Below are 21,574 nucleotides of genomic sequence, written 5' to 3'. Positions count from 1 at the left end.
GCGAAGCTGGAATTCTCTCTCCCTTTCCAGCTGGAGGTGAGCAAGACGGACTTTTAACTGCGCAGCCAGCTTAGAACCAGGAGTAGACACGTGTGAATCAAAAGTAGCCATAGCTAAAACAAACACCGCCTGAATGTTAATTAGCCTCTGCTACAGTCACTCAACCTCACACTTTCAAAAAGTCACATCCACCGGTGGCAAATTACGGCAAGCTGAAAATAAACGTATTGTTAGCCTTAAAAACAAACTTCCCCCGTTCCTATCTGGTTGAAACTTCACCTATCTGTCTTATCGGAGCGTGCCGGGCTCGGGGCGGTTTTAAAGGCTGAACTTCGGCGGCCTGAGCCCCGAAAAGCCTACCCCCGCCAGGGAGTGTTGTCCCCACCCAGGATTACTCCTACAACAAGAAAGGCAAAAAGGCAAAATAACAAAAGAGTGCCCGATGGAAGGACTGGTCACAGCCAGCTGGACACTCTATTCTAACCAGGGAAGCTGTTTGACACACCAAACGGATTTACAATATTCACCAGGCCGCCACCGCACACAAAGCTGCACAGCAACAAATAACACACACCAGGAATCCACCTCCTTGCTGTCTTATTCAAAGAAAATTATCCCGGACGAGCCCCCAATTGTTACGTTCCCCATTAAAGGTCCAGGGGATGAGGGGAAGTAACAAAGAAAATAAAAGTGTCCCGGGGGAATAAGAAAGGTGGGAGGCGGAACCAGGTGTAAAAACAGATTGATTAACAAACCGAACTTTTAGTCAAACTATCGAATAAACAGGCAACTAAAGATGCTGGCGCTTAACTAACCAGGCATTAACAAAACAAACCAAACGGATTTACAATAAGAAAACAAGAACACTAATAGGTTTCACCCTCCTTCTCAAGGAGTATAGACACAAGAGCTTGCTCTCTGCTTGACAACAATGGCCCAACGGCGGTCTCTCTCACTCTTGCTGCCAAGAGTGGCCCACTGGCACTGTTGGGTGTCTCTCTCCAAGTTATATACCCAGCAGATGAGGAATTGGGGTCACCTGGGCTCAATCAGCAGTTCCACAGGAGGCGGGGCATTACCTGGAGAGGGAAAATTAGACACGCGGCACTAGGGCCGTAACAGTACTATTGCGTGAAGGCAAGAATAAAAAAGATGACTAAAAAGAGTCTCGCTGATCAGCAAAACGTGATCTTATCATTTATGTAACAATACTAAGTACACATGAGTTATGTATTTGTGTGGACCATTTTACTTTGGTATATACAGTACAAAACACCTTGTAGTTCCTCTGCTTTGCTGCTCAGGACATCCACCTGTCAGTTATTTGAGTGAAGCAGGTGTTTTATTGGGCAAGACGGACACATCAAAACAGCCCAAATGTACTCCACATACAAAGTAATCCTTCACATTCACTTTCTCAAGCTGGAATTAAAATGATCCAGCAATCCAGTCTTTCACTGAAATCTAAGACTGGCACAAAGAACATGTCCACTTCTGTATTTGTGTCAGGTCACCAAGTTGTTATTTAAATATCTCTTGAGAAAGAAATGTAAGGTTTTGCTGTGTGTGTTCAGGGAATATTATTAGAAAACAAGCAATCAAGCTCTATTCATATTTACATAAGACTAGTGACTATTCCTGGAACACTTTAGTATGTAGGTGTCCTATTCTATGCAAAGTATACTTCCTTGTTAGTCCACTATAAGAAGTTCATACCAGGCTCTTAGTTGGACCAGAAGAAGAGCAGCTCCCAGCAGTTCAACTTCAACACAAATCATGTTGTCTGTAGCTCTGCTGCTGCTGCTGCTGGCAGCTGGATCCTGTGAGTCTCTTTGAGGGAGAAACATTCAGGACCACAAAGCTTCTTCTGTTTATACTTTCTGCACTGAGGCACAAAGTTGAGTTTTCAACTTTTTTCTCTCTCTTCTACAGGTGTGAACAGTCAGCAGTTGAATCAACCAGCGTCTCTGACTGTCCAGCCAGGACAACCACTGACCATCACCTGTCAGGTCTCTTATTCTGTTAGTAGCTATTACACAGGCTGGATCAGACAGCCTGCAGGAAAAGGACTGGAGTGGATTGGATGGAAACGTACTGATAGCACATCCTACAAAGAGTCACTAAAAAACAAGTTCAGGATCTCTTTAGCAGCTTCCAGTAAGACAGTGACTCTAACAGGACAGAATATGCAGCCTGAAGACTCAGCTGTGTATTATTGTGCCCAACACACACAGTAACACAAACCACTGGTAGACCTGTACAAAAACCCTCTCTGTCCCTGAACAGTTAAGAGATGATCCACCAGATGACACAACCTCAACTCACTAAAAACTTCAACCACTGTTTCCTGATGAAACACAAAAACACCCTTTGAATAAATGTAAAAGTAAAAAAGTGGAGGGAAAATAGCATTCTACTGAGAGTATCTAAATAAACCCTAGGTTATCTATTCATGGACAAATATATAAAGGTTTACAAATCTTATCTAAATTCACATCTCATTCTTCTCCAAATAAATGGATGCCATATTAGGACTATAAGAAACTTTATATTTTAATAATAATACCACTAAATTAAACTTCTATAGCGCTTCTCTAACACTCAAAGTGGCTTTACAGTAAACGGGGTGAAAGAAGACAACAGATAAACACAACAGACATACAGGGGTGGAGGGGAAGGGGGGCTACGAGAGGGAGAAGCAGCAGCCACACACGGCGGCAGCAGTACTCTCCCACTTAAACACTCACAAAAGGGCAAGAAAAACAAAAAACCACAGCAGTGTAGACGTTGATGTTGTGTAGGGGTTTACCCCACAGACCCGAGGTATCCACTAGGTGGCACTATTTACCCCATAGCTGGGGGCTGGGTGGTGGGCATCAGGGAATATCCACACACCCCGGTGGGCCTGCGTACCGCACGTCTAGGGGACAGACCTCCTCCGAGTCCCTTGTAGACCAGCCAGGGTCCAAGATGTAGCCAGTTACGAGAAGAAGGATGCTGGCGTCATGGGAAATGTTTGGCGTCTGATACTGACGCACGACGCACCCTTAGCGTCTGTGTGAGACGCACCAGGCTTTCACCTGACTTTAAATTGAACACATCCACCGCAATATGTGATGCTCAGAGAGGTAAAGGTAAAGGAAAGATCAGCAATAATGTGTATTTGAATAAAATAAAGGACGTCAGACCAAAACTTTTTAGTTTGTGTACAATACCAAAACAGATGCAGAGCAGTTTCAGGCATAGTAACACAAAACGAGCAACCAACATCAACATCATTTTTAAGCCTTTTAAGATATAACTTAGCAGGGTAGAATCTATGAGTTAGTTTAAACATGATTTCTCTCACTTTATTAGTTAACAGGTATTTGAGAGGTAAAGTCCAAACTCTTTTCTGAGGAATGTTCTCCACAATTTTATCCTAGAAAAATTTTACATAAGGTATTGATACTATATCTCTTTGGAATTAAGCTCTAATACATCTATGTCTACTTTTATGATAATTTGAAACACTGTTTACTGATTACAGATCCATCCAGCTCTATAGAGGGAACAACAGAAACACTTAATTTTGAGTCTCTTATCAGCATCAGAGCACCGGAAGGAATGGCATCAAAAACAACTGCATACTCCTTTGGAGCTACTGGGATTTTGATTTTGATAAAAATTCAGAGTAATTAAGCAAGTGACCTTCTAAGTTAAGCAGTTCACCCACCAACTTAATATCATTGTTAAACCAGTTTCCAAAGAATAATGAGTGATTTTTATAAACGATATTCCTGTTGTTCCATATAAAGTATTTACGAGGAGAGAAGTTGTGTTTATGTAGGAGAGATCAAGCCAACAGAGATTGCTAATGAAAGTTTGATAATTTTACGGGTATTTTAAGAATATCATAATTGCATTGTAGAACAAATTTCAGGCCACCTATTATAGAAAAAAATATAATTAGGGATGAAATTCCATAAGGAAGCGGTGTTTTTCACGAACTGTCTTATATAATTACTCTTAAATGTATTGTTTAATGTTGTAAAATCCAAAATGTTTAATCCTCCACAATCAGTAGTATTCATAATAAAAGTTATTTTTACAAAATGTTTCTTGTTATTCAAACAAAAGGTTATCAATATTTTTTGCAGTTGAATTCTCAACAGGGAAGGAAAGAGCGACATAAGTTAGTCTTGAAATGCCTTCAGCTTTTGAGAGAAGACGTCTCCCTCTTCATGATAGCTCTCTCTGTAACCATATATTACATTTTTTGCCTGGCCTTTCAATGACTGGCTCAAAATTCAAAGAACATGTTACAGATTCATCTATTTTAATATTTACACCCAAATATGTAACTTGATTCTTAACTGGAATACCACATACAGATGACATTTTACATGTCTTGATAGGCATTAATTCACATTTGTTCGTGTTTAAACATAAACCAGAAGCACTGGAAAATTCTTCATAAGGTCCAAAGCACAAGGAATTTGAGTAGCATCTTTTAAGAAGAGGGCTCTATCGTCTGCCAGCTGACTGGCGAAGACCTGTCTGTACGCAACCACTACACCCTGCAAATCACTATTGGAACTATAAGTAGCAAGAAGTTGTGCAGTGATCAAAAAGCGATAAGGGGAAATGGGACCACCTTGTCTAACTCCGCGATAAAGGTTGAACTTGGAGAAGTACTATATTTTAACTTAATTGAGCTACTACCATTATTATAAAGAGTTTGATGGTTTTACAAACGAAGTCCACGAAACCAAACTTAGATAGGGCTTTGATAGGGCAAAAGTAGTTAACGTTGATTGTTAAGTACTTGGACTTGACCTAGTAGATTGTAACATGTCTGTTGCAGAGATTAATGCACATTTTTGTAGAGCTACCAAATAGAGATGTTCCTACGATGCCATCTTGGTCCTTCCCCAACCGCCATAAAAGTTAAGATGATAAAGACGAAGTAGATGACATGACGAGGAAACATGGAGGTGAGTGAAGTTACAAATACAGAACAAGAGGAGGCATCCAAACCAACCCAAGATGGGGGAGATGAATTTGTTACTAAAAGGGTTGCAACTTCTGTTGTGTGGACATGGTTTGGATTTAGAAAATCCAACACCAAACAGAAAACTATACTCTGCAAACTGTGTCGCATAACAGTCATTGCTGGAGGTGGACATACTTTTAAGTCAAGTGTTGTCCCACTGTACTGCCCTGTATTTTTGTTCAGCCCTTCCACTCAATACCAATACTGTGGTGGTAGTAGTGAGTGGAAGGGCTGAACAAAAATACCTTTGAGACCTATAAGGGGCACCAATCCCCCAACACACACACACACACACACACACATTGGTGGTTTAATTTATAAAGAGAGGACAACTGAAAGAGCCAGTTGAAGCTCGTGTAAGTCGTAATTTGGTTTTCAATCATGAATGCCATTACGTTAAATTATGCTTAAAGTATGCTTACATTAACATTTTAGATTGTCTAATTTTGGGCCATGACAAAGTTAGTGTAGTACAATTCTAATTTCTAATGCTCTAATATTTTCTTTTGTTTTAGTTTTTTTTATAACTGTAAGCAATATTGTATGAAAACCAAGAACAACAATAAGGAAAAAAGCAGCCAACTTGTGACACAAATCTGATCTTATCTTTTGTGTACAAGTTGCTGAGTACATCTGAGTGACTGATTAGTGTATAGGATTTACTGCAATATATAATCCAGTAGAAGATAAACAAAAACACTTTAAAACCTGTTCTTTTACCATGCTGGTCAGGACTTCCATCTTTAAGTTATCTGAATGAATCAGACTTGTTATTGTCTGAGACAAATGCACCAAAACAGCCCAAATGTCCTCCACCTACAAAGTAAACCTTCCCACTGACTTTCTCAAGGTTGGAAATGAAATGATCACGACACTGAAATTTTCACTGAAATCAAAGATTTGATGAAGCCAAAAGGAGCACTTCCATATTCATCTTAATTAACCAACTAGCATACTGTCCACATCTACCTTCAGAAAGAAATGTAAGGTTTGCTGTTAAATGCAGACAATTTGGACACTTTGTTTGTGAAACTAGACTCCATAGTTCACAATACTGGATATACTCCAAAACCAGGACAAAACCATTTGAATGATTATGACCCTCTCTTAAACGTGTTTATTGATTAATCATAAACTACGGCAATAGCAATCTGTTAATATTTGTAAATAAGTACTCCATGTTCTTTGAATACATTATTGTCGCGGGGTGATTTTCAATGCAAAGTATACTTCCTTGTTAGTCCACTATAAGAAGTTCATACCAGGCTCTTAGTTGGACCAGAAGAAGAGCAGCTCCCAGCAGTTCAACTTCAACACAAACCATGTTGTCTGTAGCTCTGCTGCTGCTGCTGCTGGCAGCTGGATCCTGTGAGTCTCTTTGAGGGAGAAACATTCAGGACCACAAAGCTTCTTCTGTTTATCCTTTCTGTACTGAGGCACAAAGTTGAGTTTTCAACTTTTTTCTCTCTCTTCTACAGGTGTGAACAGTGAGCAGTTGAATCAACCAGCGTCTCTGACTGTCCAGCCAGGACAACCACTTGCCATCACCTGTCAGGTCTCTTATTCTGTTAGTGACTATTACACAGCCTGGGTCAGACAGCCTGCAGGAAAAGGACTGGAGTGGATTGAAACGACAGATACTGATGACACATACTACAAAGATTCACTGAAAAATAAGTTCAGTATCTCTTCAGAAGATTCCAGTAACACAGTGACTCTAACAGGACAGAATATGCAGCCTGAAGACTCAGCTGTGTATTATTGTGCCGGAGACACACAGTAACACAAACCACTGGTAGACCTGTACAAAAACCCTCTCTGTCCCTGAACAGTTAAGAGATGATCCACCAGATGACACAACCTCAACTCACTAAAAACTTTAACCACTGTTTCCTGATGAAACACAAAAACACCCTTTGAATAAATGTAAAAGTAAAAAAGTGGAAGGAAAATAGCATTCTATTGAGAGCATCTAAATAAACCTATTTATGAATAAATATCTATATATTTTCTAATTTTATCCAGATTCATATTTCATTCTTGTGCAAATAAATGGTTGCCATATTGGGACTATAAGAAACTTTATATTTTGCTCTACATTATGTATTTATGTTGTTTGGGAATTATAAAATAAACAGCAAAGTAACAGTAGTGATAGACAATGTCCAAGTAGAAAGAGTATATGAAAATAAATGTCTAGGTGTGATACTAGACCACAGCATCTGCTGGAAACCTCACATAACATATGTGTGAGCAAAGCTGGCAAGGAGCATTGCAGTCATGAGAAAAGCAAGACACATTCTGGATCATAAGTCATTGTACACTCTGTATTGTTCATTTATTTTACCATACCTGATCTACTGTGTGGAGGTATGGGGTAACGCCTACATCACCAACCTACAACCATTATGTACACTACAAAAAGAGCCATAAGGATAGTTAATAATGTAGGATATCATGAACACACCAACAAGCTATTTTTAAAGTCAAGTGCCTTGAAGTTCAGGGATTTAGTAGAATTTAACACAACACAAATAATGTTCAAAGCAAGAAACAATCTACTACCGAGCAATATACAACAAATATTCTCAGATAGAGAAGGGGAATATAATTTAATCTTATCTCATCTCATCATCAGCCACTACTTCGGGTTCAGGTCGGTCACAATGGCAGCAAGCTAAGTAGGGCACTCCAGACATCCCTCTCCCCAGCAATGCCCTCCAGCTCCTCCTGGGGGATACCAAGACGTTCCCAGGCCAGATTGGACATGTTTCCCTCCAGCGAGTCCTGGATCTACACCGGGATCTCTTCCCAGTTAGCGCGCCCAGATAACCTCCAAAAGAAGGCACCCAGGATGCATCCTGATCAGATGCCCGGACCACCTCAACTGGCTCCTTTCAATGCGAAGGAGCAGCGGCTCTACTCCGAGCTCCTTCCGGCTGTCCGAGCTCCTCACCCTATCTCTAAGGCTGAGCCCAGACACCCTACGGAGGAAACTAATTTCAGCCACTTGTATAAGTGATCTCACCCTTTCAGTCACTACCCAAAACTCATGACCATAGGTGAGGGTTGGAATGAAGATTGACTGGTAAACTGAGAGTTTTGCCTTCCGGCTCATCTTCCTCTTCACCACAACGGTCCAGCACAATGTCCACATTACTACTGATGCTGCACCAATCCGCCTGTCAATCTCCCTCTCCATCCTACCCTCACTTGTGAACAAGACCCTGAGATACTTGAACTCCTTCACTTGAGGCAACAACTCATCCCAACCCGGAGGGAGCAACCCACCATTTTCCAGTAGAGAACCATGGCCTCAGACTTGGAGGTTCTGACTCTCATCCCGGGCATTTCACAAACCGCCCCACTGCGTGCTGGAGGACGCGTTCTGATGAAGCCAACAAAACCACATCATCTGCGAAGAGCAGAGATGCAGTTCTGAGGTTCCCAAAACGGACACACTCCTCACCTTGGCTGCGCCTTGAGATCCTGTCCATGAATATCACAAACAGAATTGGAGACAAGGGACAACCTTGGTGGGGTCCAACACCCACCGGAAACATGTTTGACTTTGTGCCGAGAATGCGGACACAGCTCTCACTTTGGTTACACAAAGACCGGAGGGCTTGTTGTAACTGCCCCGGTACCCCATACTCCCACAGTACCCCTAACAGATTTCCCTGGGGTACAAGGTCGTAAGCCTTCTCCAAGTCCACAAAACACATGTAGACTGGCTGGTCAAACTCCCATGTCTCCCTAAGTACTTACGCAAGGGTAAAGAGTCGGTTCCTTGTTCCAGGCCAGGACGGAATCCGCATTGTTCCTCCTGGATCCGAGGTTCAACAATCGGTTCGAGCCTCCTTTCCAGCACCCTAGTGTACACTTTCCTAGGGTGGCTGGGCAATGTGATGCCCCGATAATTGGAGCACACCCTCCGGAATATAATTTCAGAGGGAAATTAAACTTCAAGAAATTATGTGTTCGTACAACTGTGAAGAGCATGGGGATTTCAATCTGTGGGGTAAAATTGCGGAACAGTCTGACCATGGAGCTCAAACAAAGTACAAACATTACAAAGTTCAGGAAGAAGTACTAAGGTCTGATTATCAAGATATATAGGCATGATGAAGAGTTGTGTTAATGTAGAGGACTGGAAAATATTGGGTTATAACAACAGACACCCTTCTATTTCATTTTCCTTTCTTAATTTATGTTTGTTTACTAATCAGATTCATTTTCACTATCAACTGATTACACCTGTACATTGAGTTTAGGTGCTATTACACAGTTAGTCCTGTAGATGGCGGACTGCGCAGACAAATGAAAGGTCTCTGGTATCTGTGTAGCTGTAGTTTAAGTTGTGTTAACAGAATGTTGAGTGTTTTGGAGGCATTATTTTGATTGTTAGATTGCTGGTTGGCATACTGCTGTGCAGCTGGCTGGGCTCCGTTTTCTCAGTGGCCGGCGTGGGGTGGCATGTGGCCAGCGGAGGTGCAGCATGCATCACCTGAATTTTGGTGGCGTGTAGCTCAGGAGACACATACTACTATGTTTATGTGTGTGATGAACTTCTAATGCGTTTGTGTGTTCAGTTAAGTAATTGTCATGATAAAGGAGAGACCAATGGCTACTAATGTTTTGCACGATGTGTTGGTTTATTTTCAATGTATTTGGGTTTGATGGTTTAGGATTGTGTTTGCTGATTGGTGGACCTTTCTCATGGATACTTGCCTGTAGTGTTTGACTTTACCTGTTTAACACTAGAACGACCGGGATTTCACTCCTACCTAAAACCACCATGGGCGGTCAAAATGACGGCTGGTTTTTAAACTTTATATCTGTCAAGATAAATACCCAACTGAGATATTAATGCATTAGATATGTTAGTATGTCTGTTAGGCATATCTACTGGATACCAATGATCCTTTCTTAATGAAGAAAGGATCTCTGTCTCTCTCTCTCTCTCTCTGTCTCTCTCTCTCTCTCTCTCTCGCTCTCTCTGTCACCGGCCACTTTATTAGGCAAACCTGTCCAACTGCTCATTAACGCAAATTTCTAATCAGCCAATCACATGGCAGCAACTCAATGCATTTAGGCATGTAGACATGGTCAAGACGATCTGCTGCAGTTCAAACCGAGCATCAGAATGGGGAAGAAAGGTGATTTAAGTGACTTTGAACGTGGCATGGTTGTTGGTGCCAGACGGGCTGGTCTGAGTATTTCAGAAACTGCTGATCTACTGGGATTTTCACGCACAACCATCTCTAGGGTTTACAGAGAATGGTCCGAAAAAGAGAAAATATCCAGTGAGCGGCAGTTCTGTGGGCGAAAATGCCTTGTTGATGCCAGAGGTCAGAGGAGAATGGCCAGACTGGTTCGAGCTGATAGAAAGGCAACAGTAACTCAAATAACCACTCATTACAACTGAGATATGCAGAAGAGCATCTCTGAACGCACAACACGTCGAACCTTGAGGCAGATGGGCTACAGCAGCAGAAGACCACACCGGGTGCCACTCCTGTCAGCTAAGAACAGGAAGCTGAGGCTACAATTCGCACAGGCTCACCAAAATTGGACAATAGAAGATTGGAAAAACGTTGCCTGGTCTGATGAGTCTCGATTTCTGCTGCGACATTCGGATGGTAGGGTCAGAATTTGGCATCAACAACATGAAAGCATGGACCCATCCTGCCTTGTATCAACGGTTCAGGCTGGTGGTGGTGGTGTAATGGTGTGGGGGATATTTTCTTGGCACACTTTGGACCCCTTAGTACCAATTGAGCATCGTGTCAACGCCACAGCCTACCTGAGTATTGTTGCTGACCATGTCCATCCCTTTATGACCAAAGTGTTCCCATCTTCTGATGGCTACTTCCAGCAGGATAACGCGCCATGTCATAAAGCTCGAATCATCTCAGACTGGTTTCTTGAACATGACAATGAGTTCACTGTACTCAAATGGCCTCCACAGTTACCAGGTCTCAATCCAATAGAGCACCTTTGGGATGTGGTGGACCGGGAGATTCGCATCATGGATGTGCAGCCGACAAATCTGCAGCAACTGCGTGATGCTATCATGTCAATATGGACCAAACTCTCTGAGGAATGTTTCCAGTACCTTGTTGAATCTATGCCACGAAGGATTAAGGCAGTTCTGAAGGCAAAAGGGGGTCCAACCCGGTACTAGCAAGGTGTACCTAATAAAGTGGCCAGTGAGTGTATATATATATATGTATATATATATATATATATATATATATATATATATATCCGCTTACTGTCCACAATAGTGGAAGCATTATATCCACCAAACATGGAGCATAAACCCCTCTTAGAATACATACAAGCAGTGGATAGAAGCAGCCAAAGCAGAAACATGATACTGAGCATTAAAGATGGGTAATGTCTCAAGTTACTGTAAATAGCATGGGGTGTTGTGTCTTTTTGTTGCTGTACACTCAGACAGTAGTGGGGAGGAATATGTCCCACATGACACTAAGACAACTTTTTGAGGAAGTAAGATGTCAGTCAGTAATGTTAGCAAAGGGGACTTAACACATAGTATTTACTGTGAAGGAAACACCTGCTGTCAACATTAATTTGGGTGAATATGAATATTTGCTGGAGAAGAGAAGTACACTAGAAAAAAAAGTCTCGTTGATCAGCAAAACTTGATCTTATCATTTATGTAACAATACTAAGTACACATGAGTTATGTATTAGTGTGGACCATTTTACTAGTTGGTATATACAGTACAAAACACCTTGTAGTTCCTCTGCTTTGCTGCTCAGGACATCCACCTGTCAGTTATCTGAGTGAAGCAGGTGTTTTATTGTGCAAGACGGACACATCAAAACAGCCCAAATGTACTCCACATACAAAGTAATCCTTCACATTCACTTTCTCAAGCTGGAATTAAAATGATCCAGCAATCCAGTCTTTCACTGAAATCTAAGACCGGCACAAAGAACATGTCCACTTCTGTATTTGTGTCAGGTCACCAAGTTGTTATTTAAATATCTCTTGAGAAAGAAATGTAAGGTTTTGCTGTGTGTGTTCAGGGAATATTATTAGAAAACAAGCAATCAAGCAAGAAACAATCTACTACCGAGCAATGTACAACAAATATTCTCAGATAGAGAAGGGGAATATAATTTGAGAGGCAAATTAAACTTCAAGACATTATTGTTTGTACAGCTTTGAAGAGCATGGGCATTTCTATCTGTGGGGTAAAACTGTGGAGCAGTGTGAGCATGGAACTCAAACAACGTACAAACACTACACAGTTCAAGAAGAAGCACAAAGGTGTGATTATCAAGAGATATAGGCATGATGAAGAGATCTGCTACCTGTCTAAGTTTTACTTATCGATAAACATGTATTACTTTTTTATGTTCCTTCTATGGCACTGAGTGGATATGTGGGTTGTGCGTAGCATTGAGATGTGGTTATTCTTGGTACATGACATTAGCATGTGTTTTCTCTCTCGGGTGTTTTGATGTGGTCTTTTTTCTCTTGTTGTTCACAGTAGGTGAGTTTGTATTGTGCAGCACAACTTGTATTGAATGTGGACTATACAGTACAGTGGGAGTTGGGTTTGAAATGTATAGCAGATTAATTAACTTAAGAGTAGGGGAGAAGGGGTAGGAAAAATAAGTGTATACTTCCTCCTACTCCTTCTCCAACATGAGACAAATAATCTGATGCATACGGAGAGCGTGCTGGCCGCCAGACCAACATGTACCCTGGCTCTGCCAAATGGCTGAAGCAGAGGCGGTGCTGAGCTTGGGTGGGATGGGGTGGGGGTCCAACCCGGCCCCCCAGCATGACACAAGATGGTAACAAGATGGTACTTCTCGAGGTGTTATCCCTAATAAAGAACTTCCAAGTAGTTGCTTCAGAGGCATAATCCATAATAGCAAAAACAAGGAGTTAGGTGAATACAGTCCACCAAATGTTAGGATTCTGAAACTTGTCTCCTCAGTTGAGGAGCACTTTTAGAAGCACACTCAAGTCTTTCACACGAAAAATGTCGGTGACATTAAGTTTTGGTATATTCATCCTTTTCTTCAATCTGCCCTTTCACAATGATGGACTACGCCTCTGAAGTGAGAAGTACGTCTTAGCAGGTTGCTTTCTATGGAGTGAATGGAGTGACTGACTTCTGGAAATGCAAAAGACAAGAAACGGAGGCAGGAAGTATGTATGTAAAGTCACCATGACAGTTTAAACTGCTGGCACGGAGCCAACAGGAAAATGATGCTGTTGTTAACCTGTAAACAGTTGTACAAACGCTAACCTGCGAGTGCTACGTGTCCTGTTCAACTCATTTTGGGTGCTTTTTGATACTGGCTCCAACACTTTAGCACTTACTTGCTGCGGGCAGTGGAAATCTAGAGTCTTTTCCCCTCCGAGACCCTGCACGACTGCATTCATGAGCAGAGGACCTGTCTCTCTGCTGGGAGAAAATCCTCCCCGAACATCTTGACATTGGCGTTTGAACACCAGAATCTGTAAAACAAAATTTGTCAAATATCAGATGTGCAGTCGCCCCACAGACCAGTACTGACTGTCAGTTTACTGACTTCAAACTGGTGGTCTCTGGAGGGTCTGTCATCAGGGCCGGTGTGTTACACACTTTAACACACAAGCTGCAGGGACGCCGAGGGTGGGTTTCAGTCAACCAGAGGACAAACACACAGTCTGGGGACGTATGACAACAACAACAACACAACACGACAGCAATAACCAAACACCACGTGCATTAATAACAACTTTATTTAAAACACTTTACAAAGAAATAAAACCAAACAAGGCAAAAATAAGAATAAGACCAAATAAGTGAGATTAAAAATAAAAACAGTACATATAAAAACAAATAGCAAACATTTGTAAAAGCTTTCATGAAAAGAAAAGTCTTAAGACCAGGTTTAATAGAAGCTAGAGACTTGGGCGGTCTTAGTTCAACAGGAAGACAGGTCCATAGTGTGGAGGCTCGAACAGCCAAAGCCCCATCATCCTTTGTGACAAAGCGAGACCTGGGAGTAACCAGCAGGGTCCATCTGCGGATCTTAGTGGTCGACAGGGCGTACACCGGGCCACTAAATCACACATGTATGTAGGAGCAAGACCGTTTAAGGCCTTAAAAGTGAGCAGTGACGTGGTAAAACCAAGCAGGCTGGGGCGGTGGCGTCCATATTTCAAGAGTGGACCGGAGGGTGTGCTCCAGGTATCGGGCCTCACATGGCTCAGCCTCTCTGGGCCTTAAAGCTGAGCAGTAACATTCTAAACCCGACTCAAGATATAACAGGGAGCCAGTGTGGGGAGGTGAGCACGGGAGGGGTATGGTCATGCCTCCTTGTCCCGGTCACGAGCCGAGCAGCGGCGTGTTGTACCACCTGCAGACGGTGGAGGGAGCCCTTGCTTATGTTATTGGGTAAATGAGAAAACAACGTTTACCAAAAAACCAAAAAGCAAAAATAAAAACCAAGGTTGCAGCTGTCAGTCCCCATATTGCCATCTGCCAGAAGAAAGATGTGTTCTGGAGCTGTGAAGTGTAAAGCGGGTTGTGTCTTCTGACTCGACAGTCACAGCACACATTTTGCTCACGCTACAAAACCTTATTAATCCACCAGATCTGCCTTACATATTATACAAACCAAAGAAAATCCAGCTTTGTTATTCAAATATTGCTGTAAGGCCTTGCTGAGACACGGTGTGTTTGTTTAATATTGACTTGTTCAACAGATGAGGAGGAGTCATGCAAAACATGGACGCTCTCCCTCCTTATTTACAGTGGATGACTTGAGAGGAGGGAGAGGAACCTGCTGCCTGACTGAAGGACACACACATCAGAAAACTGGTTTCACAATGACATGCACTTGTGTGTCTCTGCTCTTGATATGGGGTCTTACTGGTAAACATCTGCACTTCTTCATGTTCTGTCTGAAACAAGATGCTGATCACTGCTTTTACTCAGTGCTGCTGCTTTGTCTCCACAGGTGTTTCTGGTTGGACCATAACTGAGTCTGGACCAGCGGCTGAAAGGCCTGGAGAGTCCCACAAACTGACCTGCACATATTCTGACATCTCAACCGATAGTGGTTTTGGCTGGATCAGACAAGCACCAGGAAAAGGACTGGAATGGATTGCACACATCACTGGGCCAAGTGGAAGCACTAAGTCCTACTCCCAGTCAGTCCAGGGTCGGTTCACCATCTCCAGAGATAACAGCAGACAGCAGGTGTATCTCCAGATGAGCAGTCTGAAGACTGAAGACTCTGCTGTTTATTACTGTGCCAGAGACACACAGTGACACAGGAGGCTGTGGAGCTGTACAAAAACTAAAGTCAACACAAGTCAAAGATGGGTTTTTTTTCCATATTACTAAACCACCGATATTACCTGAAAACACTACAAAAGATGTCGTACTGTTTTCAACAACACATTTAAATGTTTGCTCGCATAAAGCTCAAATTACATTCATGAAGATAAAAAATATACCATTTCAAACTCATTTACCAGAAAGTAATACACACACACACACACGCGTGTGTGTGTGTGTGTGTGTATATATATGTGTTATTTGAGCTTTATGTGAGCAAACATTTAAATGGTTTAGTCAAAACAATATAACATTTATAGTGTTTTCATGCAAAATAGGTAATTTAGTAAAATGAAAATACATTATATATATATATATATATACAGTGCATCCGGAAAGTAGTCACACCCCTTCACTTTCCCCACATTTTGTTATGTTACAGCCTTATTCCAAAATGGATTAAATTCCTTTTTTTTTCTCATCAATCTACACACAATACCCCATAATGACAAAGTGAAAAAGGTTTTGTAGAAATTTCTGCAAATTTATTAAAAGTAAAAAACTGAAATATTGCATGTACATAAGTATTCACACCCTTTGCTATAACACTCAAAATTGAGCTCAGGTTCATCCTGTTTCCACTGATCATCCTTGAGATGTTTCTACATCTTGATTGGAGTCCACCTCTACTAAATTCAATTGATTGGACATGATTTGGAAAGGCACACACCTGTCTATATAAGGTCCCACTGTTGACAGTGCATGTCAGAGCAGAAACCAAGCCATGAAGTCAAAGGAATTGTCTGTGGACCTCCGAGACAGGATTGTATTGAGGCACAGATCTGGGGAAGGGTACAAAAGAAGTTTCCACAGCTTTGAAAGTCCCGAAGAGCACAGTGGTCTCCATCATTCGTAAATGGAAGAAGTTTCGATCCACCAGGACTCTTCCTAGAGCTGGCCGCCCAGCCAAACTGAACAATTGGGGGAGAAGGGCCTTGGTCAGGGAGGTGACCAAGAACCCGATGGTCACTCTGACAGAGCTCCAGCGTTCCTCTGTGGAGATGGGAGAACCTTCCAGAAGGACAACCATCTCTGCAGCACTCCACCAATCAGGCCTTTATGGTAGAGTGGCCAGACAGAAGCCTCTGCTCAGTAAAAGGCACATGACAGCCCGCTTGGAGTTTGTCAGAAAGCACCTAAAGGACTCTCAGACCATGAGAAACAAGATTCTCTGGTCTGATGAAACCAAGATTGAACTCTTTGGCCTGAATGCCAAACGTCACATCTGGAGGAAACCAGGCACCTCTCATCACCTTGCTAATACCATCCCTACGGTGAAGCATGGTGGTGGCAGCATCATGCTGTGGGGATTTTCTTCGGCGGCAGGAACTGGGAGACTAGTCAGGATCGAGGGAAAGATGAATGGAGCAAAGTACAGAGAGATCCTTGATGAGAACCTGCTCCTGAGCGCTCAGGACCTCAGACTGGGGTGAAGGTTTACCTTTCAACACGACAACGACCCTAAGCACACAGCCAAGACAACGAAGGAGTGGCTTCGGGACAAGTCCATGAATGTCTTTGAGTGGCCCAGCCAGAGCCCAGACTTGAACCCCATTGAACATCTCTGGAAAGACCTGAAAATAGCTGTGCAGCGACACTCCCCATCTAACCTTACAGAGCTCGAGAGGATCTGCAGAGAAGAATGGGAGAAATACCCCAAATATAGGTATGCCAAGCTTGTAGCTTCATACCCAAGAAGATTTGAGGCTGTAATCGCTGCCAAGGGTGCCTCAACCAAGTACTGAGTAAAGGGTGCGAATACTTATGTACATGCAATATTTCAGTTTTTTATTTTTAATACATTTTCAAAAATTTCTACAAAACCTTTTTCGCTTTGTCATTATGGGGTATTGTATGTAGATTGATGAGAAAAAAATGAATGTAATCCATTTTGGAATAAGGCTGTAACATAACAAAATGTGGGGAAAGTGAAGGGGTGTGAATACTTTCCAGATGCACTGTATATATATATTCAATTCAATGTATTGTCATTAAAAACAAAGTGCAGGCACATGTTAAAAATGAAGTAAGGGCTGCAGCTTTGCCAAACAGTGCAAGACCGACACAGACAGACACAGTATAAGATATACACACATGAAGACCAAAAGATAAAAACAAGTTAGAAAAGAGCACGAGTACAAACTATTTGAAAATATCCACAGACATTCAGTGGGTGGCCAGGTTCAGCTGGGCAACAGCTTGGGGAAAGAAGCTGTTTTTGAGCCTGGTAGTGCGGCCTCTGAGGCGGTGCGGCCTCTGAGGCGCCTGTAGCCAGTGGCGGCGTAAGTGGGTATAATGTTATGAAGATTCTAAGGGCGTCAGACTAGGGGGGGTGTCACAACAGCGCTCAAATTTGTTTTTATAAATTTATTTCTAGTTTTTCCCCTTATCCGACCCGATTACCCAATGGCATATGGCCAGATCTTGTCGAAGACCTCTCTGATTTGCGGTCCACAGGAAGGACAGATCCGCAGGAAAGAGCCCACAGGTTCAATCTGCAGTGGCACCCCCACAAAATTGTCATAGGGGTGGCCAGATCGGGCCAGTGAAAATCTTAGGGTGGCACACCAAATCGAAATCGGTCCGTGAGAGCGGGGGGGGGGGGGTGCTGAATGGAATGCGTGCGAGCGGGGGGGGGGGGGTGTGCTGGATGAAATGCGTGCGAGCAGAGGGGGGGGCGCCATTGACACAAACATTTAAGAAAGAACACACATTTCAAACAATATTCAATACAGCTTAATTTATAGTAAAAACTTAGCTGAACAAAATAAATTATATAAAATTAAATAATAACGAATAAATAAAAAACAAATAACAGGGTCTATACAAAGTTTAACAATGGCTAATAAGCACCATATAGTAAGAACAAGAAGCAGGAGTGAAATATGGAGGACTAAACTTCAGAGTCTATGGGCAGCACCGGAATCAGGTTTGTGTTTACCCGCTGTAATCATGTTGGTACAGTTTTAGTCTCTCATGTGACTCCTATCAACTTCCTAGTAAACAAACACATCATGCTCTGTGAGCATCCAGGACACTTTTTAATTTGACACATGCTAAATGGTGACAAAATTCGGTTCTACACTGAACAAGACCAGTGAAACCGGCTATCAGCCCAACCCTAACTCTTTCCACAGCATTCTTTCTAAAACAGCTTAATGCGTCTGTTGCTATGTCTTCTGGCAAAAACCTCTACAAAATCGTCAAGATGAAGGCTCTTGCTCTTTTAGGCTCAATGCTCAAAACACCCAAGTTACTCAGTCGTTCGTCGCTCATGGTGTTTCTCAAGTGAGTCTTCATTAACTTGAGGACAGAAAAACTGCGCTCACATGATGCAGTGCTCACAGGTAATGCCAGTGCTATTTTGCAAAGTTTAAACAGTGTGTTAAATACCTCACTATATGGCTTCAGGAAGACTGTGAGCTCCATCAAATTGTTTGGGACCTCCAAGCCACTACGTCTCTTCCTCTCAAGAATTCTTTTCAGCAGAGGTAACTCGTATTCAAGATCCTCAGTGTTGGAGTTGTACAGTGAGGCAAATGCATGCACTGTATGTTTATCACAAAATGTGGGACTGCATGGGTTCAAGGCATGTATGCCTCCCATTAGAACACAGTTATCTTTTGAAAATCTCCTCTTTACCTCAGACAGAAGCACATCAACAACAGGAATGAACGTTCCTTTACGAAATGACTCCTTATCTGTGTTGCCCCGTTTTTGAGCTATTGGGAGTGGTCATATAAAAACCTTCAAGATGTCTTGGTGTGACCTGACGGCCTGGAGGTGCAGCACCTATGTTGCATTCCTCTGCAAGGGTCACAGTTTTCTCTCAAATCTCATCAAAGAGAGCTCCCTCTCTAAGACTGCTCAATGTGTCAACAAGAGACTCACCAAGAGTAATAGCTGTCCCCAACTTGAGTTGAGGGGATTGTAGAGCATCAGAAAGAAATCTTACCTCACCAAAAATTTGGGTGAATGATACAAGAAGGCCAACAAACTTCAGATCTATTTGGGCTAATAAACCTCTTGCCTCTAAAGCCGTGTCACCATTTCTGTCATTGGATATTTCTTTCAGTAGCTGTATGATGGCTGACAGTCTGTCCCTCACTGTCTTGCAAGAGCTGTATCTACATGCCCACCGTGTCTCCATTAGCCTTTGCAACTCTCTTGGGGCTGTTCCCGGAAACATCTCCCTCTGTACCTCTGGCCACCTTTGGTGCAGATACGACCCTGACACAAACACATAGAGTTTCTGCAGAAGACAAAAGAAACAGTAGGCTTCAGGAATGATTTTCACAGTGTCAACTAACACTAAATTCAAGCAATGTGCATTGCAGTGAATGTAGAATGCTAAAGGTGCCTCTGCTTTAAAGTGGGCCTGCACACCAGTGTTTTTACCACTCATCACTGAGGCACCGTCATAAGCTTGCCCAACCAGGTGGTTTTTATAATCAAGGCCATACTTTTGCAGTACTTGTATTATTTTTTGTGCAAGTGCTGCTGCATCAAGATGCTCAGCCGCTTCAAATGTTAGGAAACTGTCACGTACTTCTCCTTCATAATAGTACCTAATTACAAAGGACATCTGTTCCTTCTTGCTAATGTCTTTGGTTTCATCAACTAAAATGCTGAAAGCGTCAGTTTGGGAAACCTCACTTATTACAGAGGTGCGGACCATTTCTGCCAGGCAGTCGATTATCTCATTCTGCATTCTATGGCTAAGGTAGGTTGGACTGTCATTTTTATCTTCACACGATTATCGTGTTTAGCTAAAAGTTCCATGATGGACAGGAAATGACCTTTGTTCTCACCTTCTGTTTGAGGATGGCCTCGCAGTGCAATATTTTGTGTCGCTGTGAGAAGCATGGTTTCACCAATAGTTTTTATATACTCTCTATTTTCCCTCACTGTTTTTTGATATTCTGCATGTAATGTGGCTGAAAGAGAGCCGTGGCTTGCAGTTGCCTTTTCATATTCTGCCCAAGCTAACATCGCATTAACATGCAGTTCCGATTTAGCATGGCTTGAAAATCCCCCATCTTTGTACATGGCCTTCTTCCAGTTACAAAACCCGTCTATAGAGGTAAACGCAGAGTGCCCTGAAGAGGGAAGACTGAAATGCCGACATGCATAGCAGAAGGCTGAATCTTCAGCCATTTATAAGAAGAATACCACTCTTTATTAAAGCACCGTCTTCAGTCTCCCTGAACAGTCCTGGGGAACACCTTGAGCTGTGGCTGTTTTGGCCCCTCTGCTCTTGACTGAGACAGATCTTGGATCCAAGAGGTAAAATCAATTAAAGTAATAAGAACAGCAATAAGATAAATACAAATACTGACAGTATTAAGTGTTCTCCACTGTAATTACAGTTGTAATACTCGCCTATAAAACCTTCTATTCAAACTATTCTTCAGCCTCAACGACTACTGATAAAGGTTAATCATAAAGATTTTATATATTGCCATGAAACTTCCTCACTCACTCCAAACATACTGTAATCACAGATTTGTTAAAATGATTTTACCACGTAGCCATCCAAGTTATTATCATGGCCACACACAGATAATGTCCCCTGTTGGTGCAGGGACAGGTTGGATGGCTGCTCTAGCTCTGGCTGAACTACTCTCTGCTCTCTCGGCTGATGTTGCTCCCTCTTCCTCGCTTTCATGCATAGGATCTGCAGAGATGTTGGCGTGTTGTGACTCTGTCTGTGTCTGTGTCATGCTGCCTTCCTGCTCCTGCCTCGACTACGTGGTCCTCCTCCTCCTCCTCACTGCTGTTAGGAAACTGTTCCTCCGTCGACTGGTTCTTTTTTTAGGGAAATAAGATGTAACGGATGATGTTGATGGCGACTTTCTCTTCATTATCTGCAAATTGACATGAAAGCACACCGCGGTCGGCACACACACCGACTACGCCAACGTGTGCTACCGGAACTCTCAGCTGTCTGAAAATAAAGCCATGATGATGTAACCGGTTATTTTCTGGCCCGGTGCGGGATTCCAAACGGGGACTACTGCGCCACAAGGCGACGTCACTAACCGCTCGGCTAAAGGGTCAGACCCGCTAGCTAGGGGCTAACGGGTCTTATTAGCAGTTTACACTAACATGACGTCCGACATTTAGAAACGAAGCTGGGAGAATTAGCATAAAG

General features: G+C 42.6%; 1 protein-coding gene and 1 gene segment (V, D, J or C); both read left to right on the top strand.

Moving 5' to 3' along the window:
• Nucleotides 1-21,574, top strand: part of LOC130113067 (uncharacterized) — a 1,140,561-nt gene that overhangs the window by 716,183 nt on the left and 402,804 nt on the right. The gene's annotated exons all lie outside the window — the stretch shown is intronic.
• Nucleotides 6,358-21,574, top strand: part of LOC130113250 (Ig mu chain C region membrane-bound form-like) — a 406,488-nt gene continuing 391,271 nt past the window's right edge. The window contains 2 exon segments of the C gene segment in view: nt 6,358-6,403; nt 15,038-15,347. Of these exon segments, the coding sequence occupies nt 6,358-6,403; nt 15,038-15,347 (356 nt within the window).

The sequence above is a fragment of the Lampris incognitus genome, chromosome 5, assembly GCF_029633865.1.
Source record: "Lampris incognitus isolate fLamInc1 chromosome 5, fLamInc1.hap2, whole genome shotgun sequence".
NCBI lineage: Eukaryota > Metazoa > Chordata > Actinopteri > Lampriformes > Lampridae > Lampris > Lampris incognitus.
Note: the sequence above shows the minus strand (reverse complement) of the source record. Positions and strands in the feature narration are given on the sequence as shown.